We start from the raw sequence: 21,635 nt of genomic DNA, 5'->3' as shown, positions 1-21,635 counted from the left end.
TCTTGAGAACGAAAAATGGAGCTGGAGGAATCAGGTTCCCTGACTTCAGACTATACTACAAAGCTACAGTAATCAAGACAGTATGGTACTGGCAAAAAAAACAGAAATATAGATCAGTGGAAGAGGATAGAAAACCCAGAGATAAACCCACGCACATATGGTCACCTTATCTTTGATAAAGGAGGCAAGAATATACAGTGGAGAAAAGGCAGCCTCTTCAATAAGTGGTGCTGGGAAAACTGGACAGGTACATGTAAAAGTATGAAATTAGAACACTCCCTAACACCATACACAAAAATAAACTCAAAACGGATTAAAGACCTAAATATAAGGCCAGACACTATCAAACTCTTAGAGGAAAACATAGGCAGAACACTCTATGACATAAATCACAGCAAGATCCTTTTTGACCCACCTCCTAGAGAAACGGAAATAAAAACAAAAATAAACAAATGGGACCTAAAGAAACTTAAAAGCTTTTGCACAGCAAAGGAAACCATAAACAAGACCAAAAGACAACCCTCAGAATGGGAGAAAATATTTGCAAATGAAGCAACTGACAAAGGATTAATCTCCAAAATTTACAAGCAGGTCATGCAGCTCAATATCAAAAAAATAAATAACCCAATCCAAAAATGTGCAGAAGACGTAAATAGACATTTCTCCAAAGAAGACATACAGATTGCCAACGAACACATGAAAGAATGCTCAACATCATTAATCATTAGAGAAATGCAAATCAAAACTACAATGAGGTAGCCCCTCACACTGGTCAGAATGGCCATCATCAAAAACTCTATAAACAATAAATGCTGGAGAGGGTGTGGAGAAAAGGGAACACTCTTGCACTGTTGGTGGGAATGCAAATTGATACAGCCACTATGGAGAACAGTATGGAGGTTCCTTAAAAAACTACAAATAGAACTACCATATGACCCAGCAATCCCACTACTGGGCATATACCCTGAGAAAACCTTAATTCAAAAAGAGACATGTACCAATTTGTTATGAGGTGGATAGACCTAGAGTCTGTCATACAGAATGAAGTAAGTCAGAAAGAGAAAGATAAATACTGTATGCTAACACATATATATGGAATTTAAGAAAAAAAATGTCATGAAGAACCTAGGGGTAAGACAGGAATAAAGACACAGACCTACTGGAGAACGGACTTGAGGATATGGGGAGGGGGAAGGGTGAGCTGTGACAAAGCGAGAGAGAGGTATGGACATATATACACTAACAAACGTAAGGTAGATAGCTAGTGGGAAGCAGCCGCATAGCACAGGGATATCAGCTCGGTGCTTTGTGACCGACTGGAGGGGTGGCATAGGGAGGGTGGGAGGGAGGGAGATGCAAGAGGGAAGAGATATGGGAACATATGTATAACTGATTCACTTTGTTATAAAGCAGAAACTAACACACCATTGTAAAGCAATTATACCCCAATAAAGATGTTAAAAAAAAAAAGAGACATGTAGCAAAATGTTCACTGCAGCTCTATTTACAGTAGCCAGGACATGGAAGCAACCTAAGTGTTCATCAACAGATGGATGGATAAAGATGTGGCACATATATACAATGAAATATTACTCAGCCATAAAAAGAAACGAAATTGAGTTATTTGTAGTGAGGTGGATGGACCCAGACTCTGTCATACAGAGTGAAGCAAGTCAGAAAGAGAAAAACAGGGAAACCATCGTTTTAATGTGGATTACTCTGAGCTCCTGAGGGCCCCGCAACCTCCCTGGCAAGCCTTCTGCCTACATCACTCACAGGACTTCCTATTGTGACCCCTCGCTTCTGGAGGACTCAAGGTGCCTTCTTCAACCTTATCCAGCTACAGGCACAAAGAGACTTGGTACTGTATCTTAAGGATCTTAAGGCAACTGAATCCTGGCGAAAGGACACAGGCGGAAGATGGCGGAAGAGTAAGACGCGGAGATCACCTTCCTCCCGACAGATACACCAGAAATACATCTACACGTGGAACAACTCCTACAGAACACCTACTGAAGGCTGGCAGAAGACCTCAGACCTCCCAAAAGGCAAGAAACTCCCCACGTACCTGGGTAGGGCAAAAGAAAAAACAGAGACAAAAGAATAGGGACGGCACCTGCACCAGTGGGAGGGAGCTGTGAAGGAGGAAAAGTTTCCACACTCTAGGAAGCCCCTTCGCGGGCGGAGACTGCGGGAGGCGGAGGGGGGAGCTTCGAAGCTGCGGAGTGCACAGCAACGGGTGCGGAGGGCAAAGCGGGGAGATTCCCGCACAGAGGATCGGTGCCGACCGGCACTCACCAGCCCGAGAGGCTTGTCTGCTCACCCGCCGGGGCGGGCGGGGCTGAGAGCTGAGGCCGGAGCGCAGGGAGAGGACTGGGGTTGGCGGCTTGAACATAGCCTGAAGGGGTTAGTGCACCACAGCTAGCCGGGAGGGAGTCCGGGGAAAAGCCTGCACCAGCAGAAGAGGCAGGAGACTTTTCCTTCCCTCTTTGTTTCCTGGGGCGTGAGGAGAGGGGTTTAAGAACGCTGCTTAAAGGAACTCCAGAGACGGGCGCGAGCCGCGACTAAAAGCGCGAACCCCAGAGACGGGCGCGAGCCGCGGCTGAAAGCGCGGAATCCAGAGACGGGCGCGAGCCGCGGCTGAAAGCGCGGAAACCAGAGACGGGCGCGAGCCGCGGCTGAAAGCGCGGAATCCAGAGACGGGCGCGAGCCGCGGCTGAGGGCGCGGACTCCAGAGACGGGCGCAAGCCGCGGCTAAAAGCGCGGACCCCAGAGGCGGGCGGGAGACGTTAAGGCTGCTGCTGCTGCCACCAAGGGGCCTGTGTGCGAGCACAGGTCACTCTCCACACCCCTCTTCCGCGGAGCCTGTGCAACCCGCCACTGCCGGGTTCCCGGGATCCAGGGACAACTTCCCCGGGAGAGCGCACAGCGCGCCTCAGGCTGGTGCAAAGTCACGCCGGCCTTTGCCACCGCAGGCCCGCCCCGCACTCTGTGCCCCTCCGTCCCCGCCGGCCTGAGTGCGCCAGAGCCCCCAATCAGCGGCTCTTTTAACCCTATCCTGTCTGAGCAAAAAACAGACGCCCTCCAGCGATCTACACGCAGTGGCAGGGCCAAATCCAAAGCTTAGCCCTGGGAGCTGTGAGAACAAAGAAGAGAAAGGGAAATCCCTCCCAGCAGCCTCAGAAACAGCGGATTAAAGCTCCACAATCAACTTGATGTACCCTGCATCTGTGGAATACCTGAATAGACAACCAATCATCCCAAATTAAGGAAGTGGACTTTAGGAGCAAGATCTATGATTTTTTTCCCCTTTCCTCTTTTTGTGAATGTGTATGTGTATGCTTCTGTGTGAGATCTTGTCTGTATAGTCTTGCTTCCACCATTTGTCCTAGGGTTCTATCCGTCCATGTTTTTTTTTTTAATTTTTTTTCTTAATAATTAATTTTAATAACCTTATTATACTTTACCTTCGTTCTTTCTTTCTTTCTTTCCGTCCTTCCTTCCCTCCTTTAGACAACGAATCATCCCAAATTGAGGAGGTGGTATCTGACAGCAAGATTTAGGATTTTTCCCCATTTACCTCTTTTAGTGAGGGTGTATGTGTATGCTTCTGTGTAAGATTTTGTCTGTATAGCTTTGCTTCCAACATTTGTCCTAGGTTCTTTCCGTCCCTTTTTTTTTTTTTTCTAAATAAGAAGTTTTTAATTCAATAACTTTATTATACTGTATTTTATTTTTACTGTATCTTCTTTCTTTCTGTCTTTTTTCCTTCTTTCCCTCCTTCCTTCCTTCCTCCCTCCCTCCCTCCCTCCTTTCTTTCCTTCTTGCCTTCTTTCCTTCTTTGCTTCTTTCTTTCTTTCTTCCTTCCTTCCTACCCTCCTTTCCTTCTTTCTTTCCTCATACTTCTACTAATTCCCTCTACTTTTTCTCCCTTTTATCCTGAGCCTGTGGATGAAAAGCTTTTGGTGCTCCAGCCAGGAGGCAGGGCTCTGCCTCTGAGGTAGGACAGCCAACTGCAGGACACTGATCAACAAGAGACCTCCCAGCTCCACATAATATCAAACGGCGAAAATCTCCCAGAGACCTCCATCTTAACACCAGCACCCAGCTTCACTCAACGACCAGCAAGCCACAGTGCTGGAAAACCTATGCCAAACAACTAGCAAAACAGGAACACAACCCCACCCATTAGCAGAGAGGCTGCCTAAAATCATAATAAGGCCACAGACACCCCCAAACACACCACCAGACGTGAACCTGCCCACTAGAGAGACAAGATCCAGCCTCATCCACCACAACACAGGCACTAGCCCCCTCCACCAGGAAGCCTACACAACCCACTGAACCAACCTTAGCCACTAGAGACAGACATCAAAAACAGGAGGAACCACAAACCTGCAGCCTGCAAAAAGGAGACCCCAAACACAGTAAGATAAGCAAAATGAGAAGACAGAAAAACACACAGCAGATAAAGGAGCAAGATAAAAATGCACCAGACCTAACAAATGAAGAGGAAATAGGGAGTCTACCTGAAAGAGAATTCAGAATAATGATAGTAAGGTTGATCCGAAATCTTGGAGATAGAATGGACAATAGATTGGACAAAATGCAAGAATCAGTTAACAAGGACCTAGAAGAACTAAAGATGAAACAAGCAACGATGAACAACACAATAAATGAAATTAAAAGTACTCTAGATGGGATCAATAGCAGAATAACTGAGGCAGAAGAACGGATAAGTGACCTGGAAGATAAAATAGTGGAAATAACTACTGCAGAGCAGAATAAAGAAAAAAGAATGAAAAGAACTGAGGACAGTCTCAGAGACCTCTGGGACAACATTAAACGCACCAACATTCGAATTATAGGGGTTCCAGAAGAAGAAGAGAAAAAGAAAGGGACTGAGAAAATATTTGAAGAGATTATAGTTGAAAACTTCCCTAATATGGGAAAGGAAATAGTTAATCAAGTCCAGGAAGCACAGAGAGTCCCATACAAGATAAATACAAGGAGAAATACGCCAAGACACATATTAATCAAACTGTCAAAAATTAAATACAAAGAAAGCATATTAAAAGCAGCAAGGGAAAAACAACAAATAACACATAAGGGAATCCCCATAAGGTTAACAGCTGATCTCTCAGCAGAAACCCTACAAGCCAGAAGGGAGTGGCAGGACATACTGAAAGTGATGAAGGAGAAAAACATGCAGCCAAGACTACTCTACCCAGCAAGGATCTCATTCAGATTTGATGGAGAAATTAAAACCTTTACAGACAAGCAAAAGCTGAGAGAGTTCAGCACCACCAAACCAGCTTTACAACAAATGCTAAAGGATCTTCTCTAGGCAAGAAACACAAGAGAAGGAAAAGACCTATAATAACGAACCCAAAACAATTTAGAAAATGGGAATAGGAACATACATATCGATAATTACCTTAAATGTAAATGGACTAAATGCTCCCACCAAAAGACACAGATTAGCTGAATGGATACAAAAACAAAACCCTTATATATGCTGTCTACAAGAGACCCACTTCAGACCTAGAGACACATACAGACTGAAAGTAAGGGGATGGAAAAAGATATTCCATGCAAATGGAAGCCAAAAGAAAGCTGGAGTAGCAATTCTCATATCAGACAAAATAGACTTTAAAATAAGGACTATTAAAAGAGACAAAGAAGGACACTACATAATGATCAAGGGATCGATCCAAGAAGAAGATATAACAATTGTAAATATTTATGCACCCAACATAGGAGCACCTCAATACATAAGGCAAATACTAACAGCCATAAAAGGGGAAATCGACAGTAACACATTCATAGTAGGGGACTTAAACACCCCACTTTCACCCATGGACAGATCATCCAAAATGAAAATAAATAAGGAAACAGAAGCTTTAAATGATACATTAAACAAGATGGACTTAATTGATATTTATAGGACACTCCATCCAAAAACAACAGAATACACATTTTTCTCAAGTGCTCATGGAACATTCTCCAGGATAGATCATATCTTAGGTCACAAATCAAGCCTTGGTAAATTTAAGAAAATTGAAATTGTATCAAGTATCTTTTCTGACCACAACGCCATGAGACTAGATATCAATTACAGGAAAAGATCTGTAAAAAATACAAACACATGGAGGCTAAACAATACACTACTTAATAATGAAGAGATCACTGAAGAAATCAAAGAGGAAATCAAAAAATACCTAGAAACAAATGACAATGGAGACACAACGACCCAAAACCTGTGGGATGCAGCAAAAGCAGTTCTAAGGGGGAAGTTTATAGCAATACAAGCCCACCTTAAGAAGCAGGAAACATCTCGAATAAACAACCTAACCTTGCACCTCAAGCAATTAGAGAAAGAAGAACAAAAAAACCCCAAAGCTAGCAGAAGGAAAGAAATCATAAAAATCAGATCAGAAATAAATGAAAAAGAAATGAAGGAAACAATAGCAAAGATCAATAAAACTAAAAGCTGGTTCTTTGAGAAGATAAACAAAATAGATAAACCACTAGCCAGACTCATCAAGAAAAAAAGGGAGAAGACTCAAATCAATAGAATTAGAAATGAAAAAGGAGAGGTAACAACTGACACTGCAGAGATAAAAGAGATCATGAGAGATTACTACAAGCAACTCTATGCCAATAAAATGGACAATCTGGAAGAAATGGACAAATTCTTAGAAATGCACAACCTGCCAAGACTGAATCAGGAAGAAATAGAAAATATGAACAGACCAATCACAAGCACTGAAATTGAAACTGTGATTAAAAATCTTCCAACAAAGAAAAGCCCAGGACCAGATGGCTTCACAGGCGAATTCTATCAAACATTTAGAGAAGAGCTAACACCTATCCTTCTCAAACTCTTCCAAAATATAGCAGAGGGAGGACCACTCCCTAACTCCTTCTACGAGGCCACCATCACCTTGATACCAAAACCAGACAAGGATGTCACAAAGAAAGAAAACTACAGGCCAATATCACTGATGAACATAGATGCAAAAATCCTCAACAAAATACTAGCAAACAGAATCCAACAGCACATTAAAAGGATCATACACCATGATCAAGTGGGGTTTATTCCAGGAATGCAAGGATTCTTCAATATACGCAAATCTATCAATGTGATAAACCATATTAACAAATTGAAGGAGAAAAACCATATGATCATCTCAATAGATGCAGAGAAAGCTTTTGACAAAATTCAACACCCATTTATGATAAAAACCCTGCAGAAAGTAGGCATAGAGGGAACTTTCCTCAACATAATAAAGGCCATATATGACAAGCCCACAGCAAACATCATCCTCAATGGTGAAAAACTGAAAGCATTTCCACTAAGATCAGGAACAAGACAAGGTTGCCCACTCTCACCACTATTATTCAATATTGTTTTGGAAGTTTTAGCCACAGCAATCAGAGAAGAAAAGGAAATAAAAGGAATCCAAATTGGAAAAGAAGAAGTAAAGCTGTCACTGTTTGCAGATGACATGATCCTATACATAGAGAACCCTAAAGATGCTACCAGAAAACTACTAGAGCTAATCAATGAATTTGGTAAAGTGGCAGGATACAAAATTAATGCACAGAAATCTCTGGCATTCCTATATACTAATGATGAAAAATCTGAAAGTGAAATCAAGAAAACACTCCCATTTACCATTGCAACAAAAAGAATAAAATATCTAGGAATAAACCTACCTAAGGAGACAAAAGACCTGTATGCAGAAAATTATAAGACACTGATGAAAGAAATTAAAGATGATATAAATAGATGGAGAGATATACCATGTTCTTGGATTGGAAGAATCAACATTGTGAAAATGACTCTACTACCCAAAGCAATCTATAGATTCAATGCAATCCCTATCAAACTACCACTGGCATTTTTCACAGAACTAGAACAAAAACTTTCACAATTTGTATGGAAACACAAAAGACCCCGAATAGCCAAAGCAATCTTGAGAACGAAAGAAGGAACTGGAGGAATCAGGCTCCCTGACTTCAGACTATACTACAAAGCTACAGTCATCAAGACGGTATGGTACTGGCACAAAAACAGAAAGATAGATCAATGGAACAGGATAGAAAGCCCAGAGATAAACCCATGCACATATGGACACCTTATCTTTGATAAAGGTGGCAGTAATGTACAATGGAGAAAGGACACCCTCTTCAATAAGTGGTGCTGGGAAAACTGGACAGGTACATGTAAAAGTATGAGATTAGATCACTCCCTAACACCATACACAAAAATAAGCTCAAAATGGATTAAAGACCTAAATGTAAGGCCAGAAACTATCAAACTCTTAGAGGAAAACATAGGCAGAACACTCTATGACATAAATCAAAGTAAGATCCTTTCTGACCCACCTCCTAGAGTAATGGAAATAAAAACAAAAATAAACAAATGGGACCTAATGAAACTTCAAAGCTTTTGCACAGCAAAGGAAACCGTAAACAAGACCAAAAGACAACCCTCAGAATGGGAGAAAATATTTGCAAATGAAGCAACCGACAAAGGATTAATCTCCAAAATTTACAAGCAGCTCATGCAGCTCAATAACAAGAAAACAAACAACCCAATCCAAAAATGGGCAGAAGACCTAAATAGACATTTCTCCAAAGAAGATATACAGACTGCCAACAAACACATGAAAGAATGCTCAACATCATTAATCATTAGAGAAATGCAAATCAAAACTACAATGAGATATCATCTCACACCAGTCAGAATGGCCATCATCAAAAAATCTAGAAACAATAAATGCTGGAGAGGGTGTGGACAAAAGGGAACACTCTTGCACTGCTGGTGGGAATGTGAATTGGTTCAGCCACTATGGAGAACAGTATGGAGGTTCCTTAAAAAACTACAAATAGAACTACCATATGACCCAGCAATCCCACTACTGGGCATATACCCTGAGAAAACCAAAATTCAAAAAGAGTCATGTACCAAAATGTTCATTGCAGCTCTATTTACAATAGCCCGGAGATGGAAACAACCTAAGTGCCCGTCATCGGATGAATGGATAAAGAAGATGTGGCACATATATACAATGGAATATTACTCAGCCATAAAAAGAAACGAAATTGAGCTATTTGTAATGAGGTGGATAGACCTAGAGTCTGTCATACAGAGTGAAGTAAGTCAGAAAGAAAAAGACAAATACCGTATGCTAACACATATATATGGAATTTAAGAAAAAAATGTCATGAAGAACCTAGGGTTAAAGCAGGAATAAAGACGCAGACCTCTTAGAGAACGGACTTGAGGTTATGGGGAAGGGGAAGGGTGAGCTGTGACAGGGCGAGAGAGAGTCATGGGCATATACACACTAACAAACGCAGTAAGGTAGATAGCTAGTGGGAAGCAGCCGCATGGCACAGGGATATTGGCTCGGTGCTTTGTGACAGCCTGGAGGGGTGGGATGGGGAGGGTGGGAGGGAGGGAGACGCAACAGGGAAGACATATGGGAACATATGTTTATGTATGACTGATTCACTTTGTTATAAAGCAGAAACTAACACACCATTGTAAAGCAATTATACCCCAATAAAGATGTTAAAAAAAAAATAAAAAAAAAAAATAAAAAAAAAAAAAGAGAAAAACAAATACCATATGCTAACACATATATATGGAATCTAAGAAAAAAAAAAAGGTCATGAAGAACCTAGGGGCAAGATGGGAATAAAGACACAGACCTACTAGAGAATGGACTTGAGGATATGGGGAGGGGGAAGGGTAAGCTGTGACAAAGTGAGATAGTGGCATGGACATATATACGCTACCACACGTAAAATAGATAGCTAGTGGGAAGCAGCCGCAAAGCACGGGGAGATCAGCTCGGTGCTTTGTTACCACCTAGAGGGGTGGGATAGAGAGGGTGGGAGGGAGGGAGACGCAAGAGGGAAGAGATATGGGAACATATGTATGTGTATAACTGATTCACTTTGTTATACAGCAAAAACTAACACACCATTGTAAAGCAATTATACTCCAATAAAGATGTTAAAAAATATATATATATATTCACTGTTTCTGATTAAAAAAAAAAAGAATGGCAGAAGTGGAGGGATGACTAGTAAAGTTTTATACACACCTTCATAGCGTTTTAAAATATATGAAAAAATACACAAAGAAAACTAGTTATATTAAAACACAAAATATTAAAAAATAAATTTGTGATATACAAGTATGTGCTTCTTTATTAATGCATTAAATAATACATAGCAAAATGTCTAATAAATACTATAATTTCAAAGTAGTGTATATAAAAGATAGAGGTACCTGTGATATGAACATATTTGTGATTTTTATTGACACTACTGTTGTTTGTCATCTACATTCATAGTTGAAGGGAATATTAATTTCAGTTAAAAATAAGTAAAGAGTATGGAATTTTTACCCATCCAAGATCTTGGCTGGGAATTAGGACTGAAATTACTTCAGAAGTCTCTCCCCAAACCACCTGTTTAGTAACAGAGTGGCAGACAGTTGGACCAGTTTCAGGGGCAGAAGTAATTAAAAGAAAATCAAGTTTCCAAGTGAAATGCTCCATATCTAAAAGAAACGAAAAATGGATCAAGAAGGAACTTCAGAAAAAAATGGAGCAAGTATGTTTTGAATAATCAGGGAGGCAGACTTGGAGTATAGACTGGAGCTCCACAATACTGCATGTGAAAAACAGACTGTTAAACAATTTCACTGAATTGCATCTGAAACTGAGTTTGACTTCTAAAAGAATCTCAAACCTGGTTTCTGAAGTAAAATCGATGTTCATTACTTGTTATATAAGTCAGTTTTAAGACTGTTTTGATTAGTCTAACTGGCAAATTACGGTCAAACCCAACCTGCTCCCTGATTTCTTTCAGCACATAAGCTAAGAATAATTTTTACAGTTTTAAATAGTTGAAAAAAATCAAAAGAATAGTAATACTTTATGACATATACAAATTAGAATAAATTGAAATTTCAGCATCAATAAATACATATTGTCTATGGCTGCTTTTGTTCTGCAATAACAGAGCTGAGTAATTGTGACACAGACTACATAGGCCACAAAATCCAAAATATTATCTGGTCCTTTACAGAAAAAGTTTGCCAATCCTAGTTTAAATGGTCAAAATTTGGAATAGCTGACCATATAACCATGAAAGAGAAGACTCAAGCACCTGTGCAATGAAAGCAGATATCTAAATTAGAGAGGAAGGTTATGATTAGAAAATTCCCTTCCCACTCCTGAATAAAGTGGCCAACAAGTTTAAGAAGGGAATTTGACATAGAAGAAAGTGTTTCATGTCAGAAACAGGGGAAAGTAACAGGTTTATGGATATGACTTTTCTTTATAGCCTAAAAAGTTGGTGGACAAAACGTTACCTGGGGAAATCAAGACACACACACACACACACACACACACACACACACACACACACACACACTTAAGTCAGTGGTTCACAAACCTGGCCAGGCATCATAATCACCTGGGGAGTTCTCAACCCCCAATCTGTTTATTTTAAAAGAAGCCATTACATGGTTCTGGTCCCATCTAACTTCAAAATTAAGATTATCAACAACAGCTGAAATAAATCAAAGTATTTACATTTAATCTTAGGTACGAAGTCAGAACACCCTGGGTGTGTTTCACGACATATTCCCAGGCCCTATCTCAGACTTGAATCAAAAAGGAAGGCAGGGGTAGGAGAGCAGGTATCTGGTTTTTAAAAACTCCTCAGTTATTCTGGGGCTCAATAAAGAACTAAAGTAAGCTGGCTATGGTAACCTACCTTAACCAGTATTTTCTGAGCTGAATACCACATTTTAGAGAAAAATTCCACCTGGTCCTAGGGATTAAAAAATTAAATTCCACAGCAAGATACCAAGAAAACATTAACATAAAGAATGGCTGCCATTTCCCCATTTCTCAATAGTCCTAACTCAAGACTTAACGCCAAAGACCTAAGAGAAATTTCAGGCAGTAGATAGAAAACACAAGAAAACATGACAACTAGATCAGGGAGGAAGATAACAGAGCTAAAGCAGTATAGGGCAATTACTGACCCACAAAGCTGATCTTGGCAGAAGAATACTGATTAAGAGTACAGAGAATGGGGGATCTCAACTTGGACTGTACATTATAATTCCCAAAAAGCGTTTTAAAAACTACCAGTACCTAGGTCTAAGTCTCACTCCCAGAAACTGATTTGATTGGTCTAGGGTGAGATTCAGACATGTGTATTCTGTAAAAGTTCCGTAGCTGAAACACTGCTCTAGAGTCAAACTGCTAAGACTCCACTTTTTGTGTGTGTGTGTGTGGTATGCTGGCCTCTCACTGTTGTGGCCTCTCCTGTTGCGGAGCACAGGCTCTGGACCCGCAGGCTCAGCGGCCATGGCTCACGGGCCCAGCCGCTCCGCAGCATGTGGGATCTTCCCGGACCAGGGCACAAACCCGTGTCCCCTGCATCAGCAGGCGGACTCTCAACCACTGCGCCACCAGAGAAGCCCTAAGACTCCACTTCTTGTCTGTCACTTACTAGTTGTGTGACCTTTGGCAATTACTCAACCCTTCTGTGTCTCAGTAGCCTCACCTTAAAAAAAGAGGGGGGGTACCTAAGTGATAGATTGTTGTGAGGATTAACAGATGAACTAATGCCTAATACAAAATGAGTGCTAAATAAAGGCCATATTGGGAGGCCTTATCCCCTGAAGATAGGAGCCCACATCCTTTAAAAGCTAGTATTAACGGACTCTAATTTTTGAGTAATTCGATTACTCAGGAATTAGGTGATTTATTTTAAGAGGCAGCTGAAGCACTAACTCTTTTAAATCATGCTATGTGTCTATTTCGTTTTCCTAGAATAGCAACATAAATTTCAAAAGAGAAAATTTTAAATGGTATAAAGTATAAAAAGCACAACCAGCTGAACGTCTTTTAGTAAAGAACTTACCACTTGACAGAGAAAGGGTCTCCCACATGGCCGCTTCTTTTTTGTGTAAAGTGAAAACAATAGTGTCATTTCCAATCTTGGCTTTGCTGCTCTCATCGTCTATGGGAGCATAGAGAAACACCTCAAATAAAAATGGAGGACAGTTCACCTATTCAAAAGGGGGAAAACGGAAGTCCATTTAGTTACACAAATGAAAGACACACCCGTCAAGAAATGTGATAAGAAAGAAGTCTAAATCATTTTCTTAAATTCCTTCTATAAATATATTCCAGGTCACGATAAAAGCACGGCATATGAGGAAATCCTGGATAAAATAATCTCTGACCTGGTGACATCTGTCTACAGACGAGGTGTCACCTGTATGGGATTCGTATTTTGTTTTGTTTGTTTTGCTTTGTTTTATTTTTAATAGGACTAAAATTTTAGGATGCTTATCTGCAAGGACGCGCCTGTTGCAGGTCCACAGCCGCGCCCTTGCAGCCGCTTCGGACCACACCCCCGGCTCCCCCACCCTGCCGGCAGGCACGACTCGCTTTCCTACCTTCAGATAGTTTTCCGTGCAGAACACGTCCGCGTCCCTGACGCTGACGCCTCTGAGGGGCACAGAGATGAAGACCGCAGTCCTCGTCTGCTCCCAGCTGTAGCCGCTAACCTGCAGGGGCATCCCGGGAGGCGTCCGGAGAGGCTGGGGAGGACGCGCGCCCGCTCGGTTGCTAGGGAAGCCGGGGTTACCACAGGCCAGCCCTTCCGGGTCAGGCCGGGCCGCGGCACCACCCTCCCCCGTTCCCAGCGTGCCCCGGGCGCGCCACTGCGGTCGACCTGCGGACTCCCGTCACCACTGCCTGGGCGCCCCTAGCGGGAGCGTTATCGTTACCTGAGGTCTTATCTCTCACCCGCAGTCCAAGCGAATCTGCGAAGTAGCAGACCCACTTCCGCTTAAGCAAGAAAAGAGCTTCACGCTTGAAAATGCATAAAAGGATGTGGGAAAGCGTAACCCGCGAGAAGCAGGTGCGACGTTCACGCACCATTGCAGCCCTTGCCTTTTGTTTGTTCTGACGGGGGCTGTAGAAATTAGCACCATTTGGTGTTCCTGTTTTGGAAATTTCCAGTTCATACTGACCTTCTGGCCTAGGAGCTTGCCTGTACTGTTGTCCTTAAAATCCTATCAACCGTAAGCCCGTCACAAGCATGTAGGTAGGGTTCTTTCCTTGGTTTGAGAACTGGGGAGAAACGACCGTATGACTCACCTGGCGAATGCTTGGCTGCAACTCAACTGTAGGATAAGTTGAATTGACACGGATATGTTTTACCGTTGTTTAAGGAGATTTGTAACTTTAGCGCTGAGAGGAAACTTAAAGATCATGTAGTATTCCCACATGCAGTATTTAAGGAATCTGAGATCCATATACCCAACCCCATTGCCACATGGATTAGCGGCTGAACTGTGATTAAGATCCTGACCCCCTAACTCCCATTCCAATGTTCTTTCCTTGGGATGCTTTCTGGAGACACAGTTTATAAATTACTGGAATTTGATGTTAAAAAAAAAAAAGAAGGACATGAAAATTAAGCATCTACAAACTATTTGCCACCTAGGAATGGGGATTTTTAACATTTTACTTTTGGAAGTCATTAATACAAATTTAAAAGCTCCTGAAAAAGTCCTTGAGGAAAGCTAAGGAGCAGCAGACTTGGGAGGAAAAAAAAATCATCTTTTACCCCCCAAACAGAGCACCCCTCACTACCTTACCTAATTTTGTCAGCTGTTCATCATCTCAAGGATCCGTAACTTTGAATACTGGGGCCATGTTAGACTTCTTTTCCCTTGTCCTCCTAATCGGAGAAACCTAACAATCAATCCTATAGATTCTTTTTAATGTTGCTTTTGGCATTTTTCCCCCTTGTGTTCAATTCCTACTTTTACCATTTTGTTTCAAACTCTCCTGTGTCTTCAAAAGACAGAGTTTATGCATTCCTATTATATAAAATGTTAAAGTGTAGATTCTGCCACTATATAAAAACACAAGTGATATATGTATAGAAAATAAAATGGATACTTTGTTCTGTTTGGGAGTTTCAGGAAAATTCGTTAGCAATCACTTTGTTAAGCACATACAAACCTCTGTAGTGAAATTGTTCCCCTGACTACCAGTCTTATGAAACTTTTTACACTCTGAGTTATGTCTTTTTTTAAAAAAAACTTGATCAGTTTTATTGCTGAATCATTACATCAGCTGATACCAATTTAAAACACCATTAATCTTTATACATTGTTTCAAGACAGGTACTTATCTAAAAAGTGTTTAACAAGCCTTGAAACTTATTCAGTCTTAAAAGTCTTAATCTGTGTTTCCTATTAGATTTAAAAAACAAAAAATCTTAATCTAACTCGAGTGTAGATGGAAATTTGATATATGGTAAAAGTGACTGTGCACATAAGTGGGGAAAAGCAAAGAAAGGAATGACTATTGAATACATTGGGTGCTAGGAGAAATGGTCACCACATGGGAAAAAATGGGATTGGCTCTCTACATGCATATGGTGTCACACACAAAAATGAATTTCAGATGAACTAAAGACATACAAGCTTAAAACATATATATATTTTATATATACACATACACAAATACGTGTGTGTGTTTGTATGATCTTGGAGTAAGAAAGCATTTCTTAAGTATGACATCAAAAGCACTTACCTTAAAGGAAAAAGATTGAAAACAAACTAAAATTAAGAACTGGTGCTCACCAAAAGGCACAATAAAGAATGGCAAGATATATATTTTTTCAATGCCCTTCAGTCAAAAACCACGGGGCACCTGTAGTTGAACAAGTTGAGTTTATTTAGTCATTGAGCGCACACCACATTGATTCTCAGTAAGGGGGTGTCAGAACTGGAGGGAAGATCTAAGGGAGGGAGGGTTTCCTCTAGATTGGGTCCTTTCTTAAATAGAGCGTAACTCTATGATTGGGTAAAGAAGTAACTGTTCGTAGCAGCTTCTAGCAAAAACCTAAAAACAAGCCAAATATCTATCAATAGGTATATTCATACAAAAGAATATCATACAACAGTAAAAATGAATTAATTTTACTTTACACTGGATGGATGAGTGGAAAAAAGCAAGTCTTATAAGACCCTTAAGGAACAATGCCATTTGTATAAAACTTGAAAATAATGAAAACCAAATCTGTTGGTTAAGGATTCCTATTTATACATATGTGGTACAACTATAAAGGAAAGTTAAGCTGTAAGAAAGGATAATGGTTAACTCCTAGGTGAAAGTCTTGCAAATGACACCCTTTGTGGTAGCCAGAAAAGCTGATTTCTACATAGACACACTGCATGAATTAAGACAAAGTTTCTCAAAGTGTGGTCCCCTGACAACAATATCAGCATCATCTGGGGACTTGCTAGAAATGCAAATTCCCAGACCCCACTCCAGGCCTGCTGGACCAGATAATCTGGAACTGTGGCCCAGCAATCTGTGTTTTAACAAGCCCACCAGGTAATGCTGATACATACCAAAGTCTGTGACCCACTAGGTTAAGAGATAGGTTTTAATGGAGGAAAGGAGAAACAAAGCCAAGAAAAACCACAGGTTTCCCCATTCTCCCATCATCCCAAGGAGAAGCACACTGGGGCCAGAGCACTATGCTCCATCTGCAGTGTAGCTCTGCATTACAGGAGAGGAATTCCATCCCCTTGCTGTTCTCCCTTCTTATAGGGCAAACATGAAAGGAACCTTTTCGGGAGGGAAGTTATTGGGACCCAGGCAATCTTGGTTTAGGTGCAAACTATAAGACTTATCTGTGAAAGCCAGCTACCCAATATCTGGAGACCTTGATTCACATGGAAAGATTTAGTTGGAAGAAAAAAATTACTAGTACCCTGGCAAGCTGCGTCAGATGCAGCCACTCCCACTGGAAGACAGGAGGTCCAGGTCCTATTGGCTGGTTCCCTAGGAAAATCGAGAGAACACCCCAAATTATTTTTTGTTTGATTTTGTTCATTACAACAAAGCATGCCATCAGAGACCATCAAAGAAATTGCCTTTTTTTTTCTCTCTCTAATTTTGGTGATGGATTTGCCTTATTCATCTTTTGATTCATAACGTACATATACAAATATCTGTATCATTTTTTATGTAACAAATATTACAAAATTAAAGTAAAATTTTTAAAAACAAGCTCTATAATAGAGAAGGGTCCTTATTTTCTCCTTATGTATTGTGAGGCTCTTAGGGAGTGAAAATATACATTATGAAGCAAAAATTAAATCTGATTTATTATTCTTCACCTAAAATGAATTAACTAAAATTTGTTTATTTTTTGATAGTAAAACTGTCAAATTTGGCCATTAGGAAAGGCTGATTTATGACTTTTTTAACACCACCCCAGAACTTTCTTAAGCCTTTTCAAAATCCTTTATTCTTGGAACAAAAATGATTTAGACCCAGTTTGAATTCTTTTCCTTTTTTTTTTTCTCCTCTGGGAAATGGAATCAGTCGTTCTCCAAGAACCATTAGTTCTTTTTAACGGGGGATAGCTTTCAAGAGCAAAATCTAGGTACTAGGTTTTAAATGCATTCACTATTTTACTATTTTAAATTTGCGCTTTAGAAAAACACAATGTGATTTACGGCTAGACAAGAATATATAGGTAGAGCTCATGTGGACAGTGTGAACTATCCATTTATACTTTTCCTTTTATTTTGGCCCAAATATCTTAGATTGACATTTACAAAGTATAGATCTCAATGATTTTTCCTGTAAGACTTGTTTTAGCGTATCAGTTTTTAAAAAATTTTTTAAGTGCTTCTAGTTTCTGATCTGGCATGTACAGAGCTTGGAAGTCACCACTCCATCCCAACAAGTAAAAAGCTGAACAAAATGAAAAATCAACAACTCTTCTTAGCTCCACAAGAAAAGTGAGGTCACAGGGCAAACCCCTGCGCCCCTGATGGGAAAGATTGTATCTATAGAGAATCACAACCAATCAGAGCAGAAACCTCCGTGGGAACTAGTGCCGAGGTAGGAAAACCTGAATGTAGTTGACAAATTGCTGGAGGCCCACTGTGGGCAAGTCTGAGAGATAAAAACTCCAGAGGGACCCCAGTCATCAGGGAGCCCCCAACCCTTTTGTGAGTTTTACTTCCTGAAGTTCTACCAGGTTCTCACAGTGAATACTGCACAAAAATATTCTCATGCTCCCGGCAGGGGGAAGGGAAAAGGAACCATTTTGAAATATGCCAGAGCATTTGTTCTCAGCAAGATCTGACCTCGGGAGAAACTATTTAACCAGAGACTAACCTGCTAGGGTTTTATCAGAGTTTAACTGACTAGAGAGAAATTTACAGCATTAAATGCATATATTAGAGAAAGATTTAAAAATCAATCAACTAAGCTTCTACCTTAGGCAGCTAGAAAAAGAAAAGCAAATTAAATCCAAAGTAGCATTAAAAAATGAAATAATTAAAAATTAGAGCATAAATCAATGAAATTTAAAAAAAATCAATAAAACAAACCTTTGAAAATAAAATCTTTGAAAATAAAATCAACAAGCCCTTAGCCAGGTTACCTAAGGAAGAAAAGGGAGAGGACACAGATAACTAATATGAGAAATGAAAGAGGGGATATCACTGCAGACAACATGGATATAGAAAGGAAAATAAAGGAATACTATAAACAACTCTATGCCTACAAAATTTGATGATCTACAAGAAATGGGCCAATTCCCTGAAGGACATGATCTGCCAAAACTCACATAAGAAGAAATAGACAATCTGAATAGGCCTATATCTATTAAAGAAATTGAGTCAATAATCCATAACTTTCCAGAACAGATCGCTCCAGGCCCAGATGGGGGTCACTAGTGAATTCTACCAAACATTAAGGAAGAAATTATACCAATTCTCTACAGTTCTTTCAGAAGATAGAGGCAGAGACTATATTTCCTAACTCATTCTATAAAGCCAGACATACTACCACCCTAGAAATCTCCAAGAAGACTTAGCCAACCTTGTGCCAAGTCTTGAGGTTGGGTAGTGTCAGTCCTCTAACTTTGTTCTTGTTCAGTAATGTGTTGACTATTCTGGGTATTTTGCCTCTCCATATAAACTGTAAAATCAATTTGTCAATATCCACAAAATAACTTGCTAGGATTTTGATTGCGATTGCATTAAATTTATAGATCAAGTTTGAAGAACAATAATCAAGGCAGTGTGGTATTGGTGAAAGGATAGACAAATACATCAGTGGAACAGAATAGAAAACCCAGAAATACACCCACAGGAATACAGTCAACTGATCTTTGACAAAGAAGCAAAAGCAATGTGATGGAGAAAGGACAGTCTTTTCAACAAATGGAACAACTGGACATCCGCATACAAAAAAGTGAATCTAGGCATAGTGGTTATAACCTTCACAAAGTGATTTCAAAATGGATCACAGACCTAAATGTGAAATGCAAAATTATAAAACTCCTAGAAGATAACATGGGAGAAAATCTAGATGACCTTGACTTTGGTGATAAATTTTTAGGTACAACACCAAAGGCATGGTTCATGAAAGAAATAATTGATAAGCTGGACTTAATTAAAATAAAATTTTTCTGCTCTGTGGGTGACACTATCAAGAGAATGAAAAGACAAGACACAGAATGGGAGAAAATATTTGCAAAAGATACATATGATAAAGGACTGTTATCCAAAATACATAAACTCTTAAAATGGAAACAATTAGAAAACAAACAACCTGATTAAAAAATGAGCCAAACCTTGACAGACAGCTCACCAAAGAAGATACACAGTTGATATAAATAAGCATATGATAAGATGCTCCACATCATATGTCATCAGGGAAATACAAACTAAAACAATGAGATACCACTACTACACACATATTAGATTGGCCAAAATCCAGAACAGTGACAACGCCAAATGCTGGTGAGGATGTGGAGGAACTCATTCATTGCTGGTGGGAATGCAAAATGGTACAGCCACTTGAAGGACAGTTTGGCAGTTTCTTACAAAATGAAACATACTCTTACTATTTGATCTAGCACCTTTCACGCTACCAGGCTCAGCATTTCCTATCCCATTCCCTTTCTTATTCTTCTTAGCACTTATTCTCTAATACACTTTTAGTTTACTTATTTTCTGTCTCTACAGAATAAAAACTTCATGAGTGTAGTGATTTGTGTCTGTTTGATTTACCACTATATTCTTAGCATTTACAACAGTGCCTGACATATAAATAACACTCAGTAAATGTTGAATGAATGAATATCTACATACTGGGTTTTGTAATTTTAATTCTTTAGTTTACCTTTCAGGATCCTGAATGGTACTTCTCTTTAAAGCCTTTTTCAGGCTATGCTGTCATTTTCATCTTGACTGGATCCAAATTTTAAAAGATGTTGGTTGGCTGTTTTTATCATTAGTTTTCTTCATATGTTTTGAAATTTTGATTTAGAGTGGGGTTTTTTTTTCTTTATTTTTGTTTCTTTCCTTTAGGTTCATCCTTTCCTTTCTAGCAGTTTTAAGTTGCCTCTAACTTGTGTCCTAGGGACTCCAATTCAGCCAAGTGTTATATGCTAATTTAGTTTCTAATTCTTTGGTGATACTGTACACCAGTTATCAACTGAGCAAATTACAAAACTGTGCACTTCTGCCACGTTAGGCCTATAAGCTGGAGTCCCAGGTATCGGTTGGAGCTAGGTTTGCTTTTTAACCTTTTTCACATGTGGGGCAGCAGTGCAGAGGAATCCCAGCTCCCTCCAGGCTTAAAGCAGTGCTATGTTTTTTGCCCTTTTTACATTCCTGTTATTTCTGTCGGCCATTTCTTTTTAAATCAGTTTCACCAGAGGCTCATCAATATTATTAATCTTTTAAAATATGGGTTGGCTAAAAAGTTCATTTGGGTTTTTCCATAACATCTTATGGTAAAACCTGAACGAACTTTTTGGCCAACCCAATAAAATAAAATCTTTTATCTTTTAAAGATAAAAATCGCCTATTTGTGGCCCTATTATTCCTCTCTAGTGTTTGTTTTCTATTTTATTTCCTATTATTTTCTTTATTGTTTCCTTCCTTCTACTTTCCTTAGGATTTTTTATTCTTCTCTTATCCTCTTGAGATCAACACTTAGCATTATATTTTGGGCTTAAAAATTATCTAAAGCTATACATTTCCCATTAAGTATTGTGTTATTGCATCTCTTAAGTTTTGAAATGTAGTAGCACTTTAGACCTCATTACCCTGCCAGGTTAGAATTTTTGACTGCAAATTTCTGCTTTGGACTCAGAGTCAGGCAGGATGCTCCTTCAGCATCATTTATGCTTTTTTCTTTATTTTTTGTCCTGGGATGTATTTATGTTGGTTTTGAACCCAATTGTATCTTTTTATATTTATTATTGCTATATGTTTGAAACAAAGGGATACCTTAGAGCATCAATTCATGTTATTTGATCAGAAGTCTCTGTGCATCTTTTCTCTTTCCTACAACAGGTAAGATACACTTTTCCTGTTTTTTTTCCTTCCACACATTTATATAAATCTTTTGTGCATTCAAATTTTATCTTGTATTTTTGTCACTTTTATTACCTCTAATACCAAGTTGCATCAACTGATACATTCACATTTTATGCATTCTCTTTTTACTCAAGGCACC

General features: G+C 39.6%; 1 protein-coding gene across 2 annotated transcripts in view; it reads right to left on the bottom strand.

Annotated features, from left to right (window-relative positions):
• Nucleotides 1-14,366, bottom strand: part of DNAAF4 (dynein axonemal assembly factor 4) — an 82,117-nt gene extending 67,751 nt beyond the window's left edge. The window contains exons 1-2 of one of the 2 annotated variants that reach the window (XM_030878751.3): nucleotides 13,511-14,366; nucleotides 12,970-13,117 (exon numbers count right to left, since the gene is read on the bottom strand). In XM_030878751.3, coding sequence (XP_030734611.2) covers nucleotides 12,970-13,117; nucleotides 13,511-13,633 — 271 coding nt within the window. In that variant the 5' untranslated portion in view covers nucleotides 13,634-14,366. The remainder of the gene's footprint in view (nucleotides 1-12,969; nucleotides 13,118-13,510) is intronic. The other variant, XM_030878750.3, reaches the window with a different exon arrangement.
• Between the last annotated feature and the right edge of the window lie 7,269 nt (nucleotides 14,367-21,635).

The sequence above is a fragment of the Globicephala melas genome, chromosome 2 (assembly GCF_963455315.2).
Source record: "Globicephala melas chromosome 2, mGloMel1.2, whole genome shotgun sequence".
Classification (NCBI taxonomy): domain Eukaryota; kingdom Metazoa; phylum Chordata; class Mammalia; order Artiodactyla; family Delphinidae; genus Globicephala; species Globicephala melas.
This window is presented reverse-complemented; position numbering and strand designations above follow the sequence as displayed.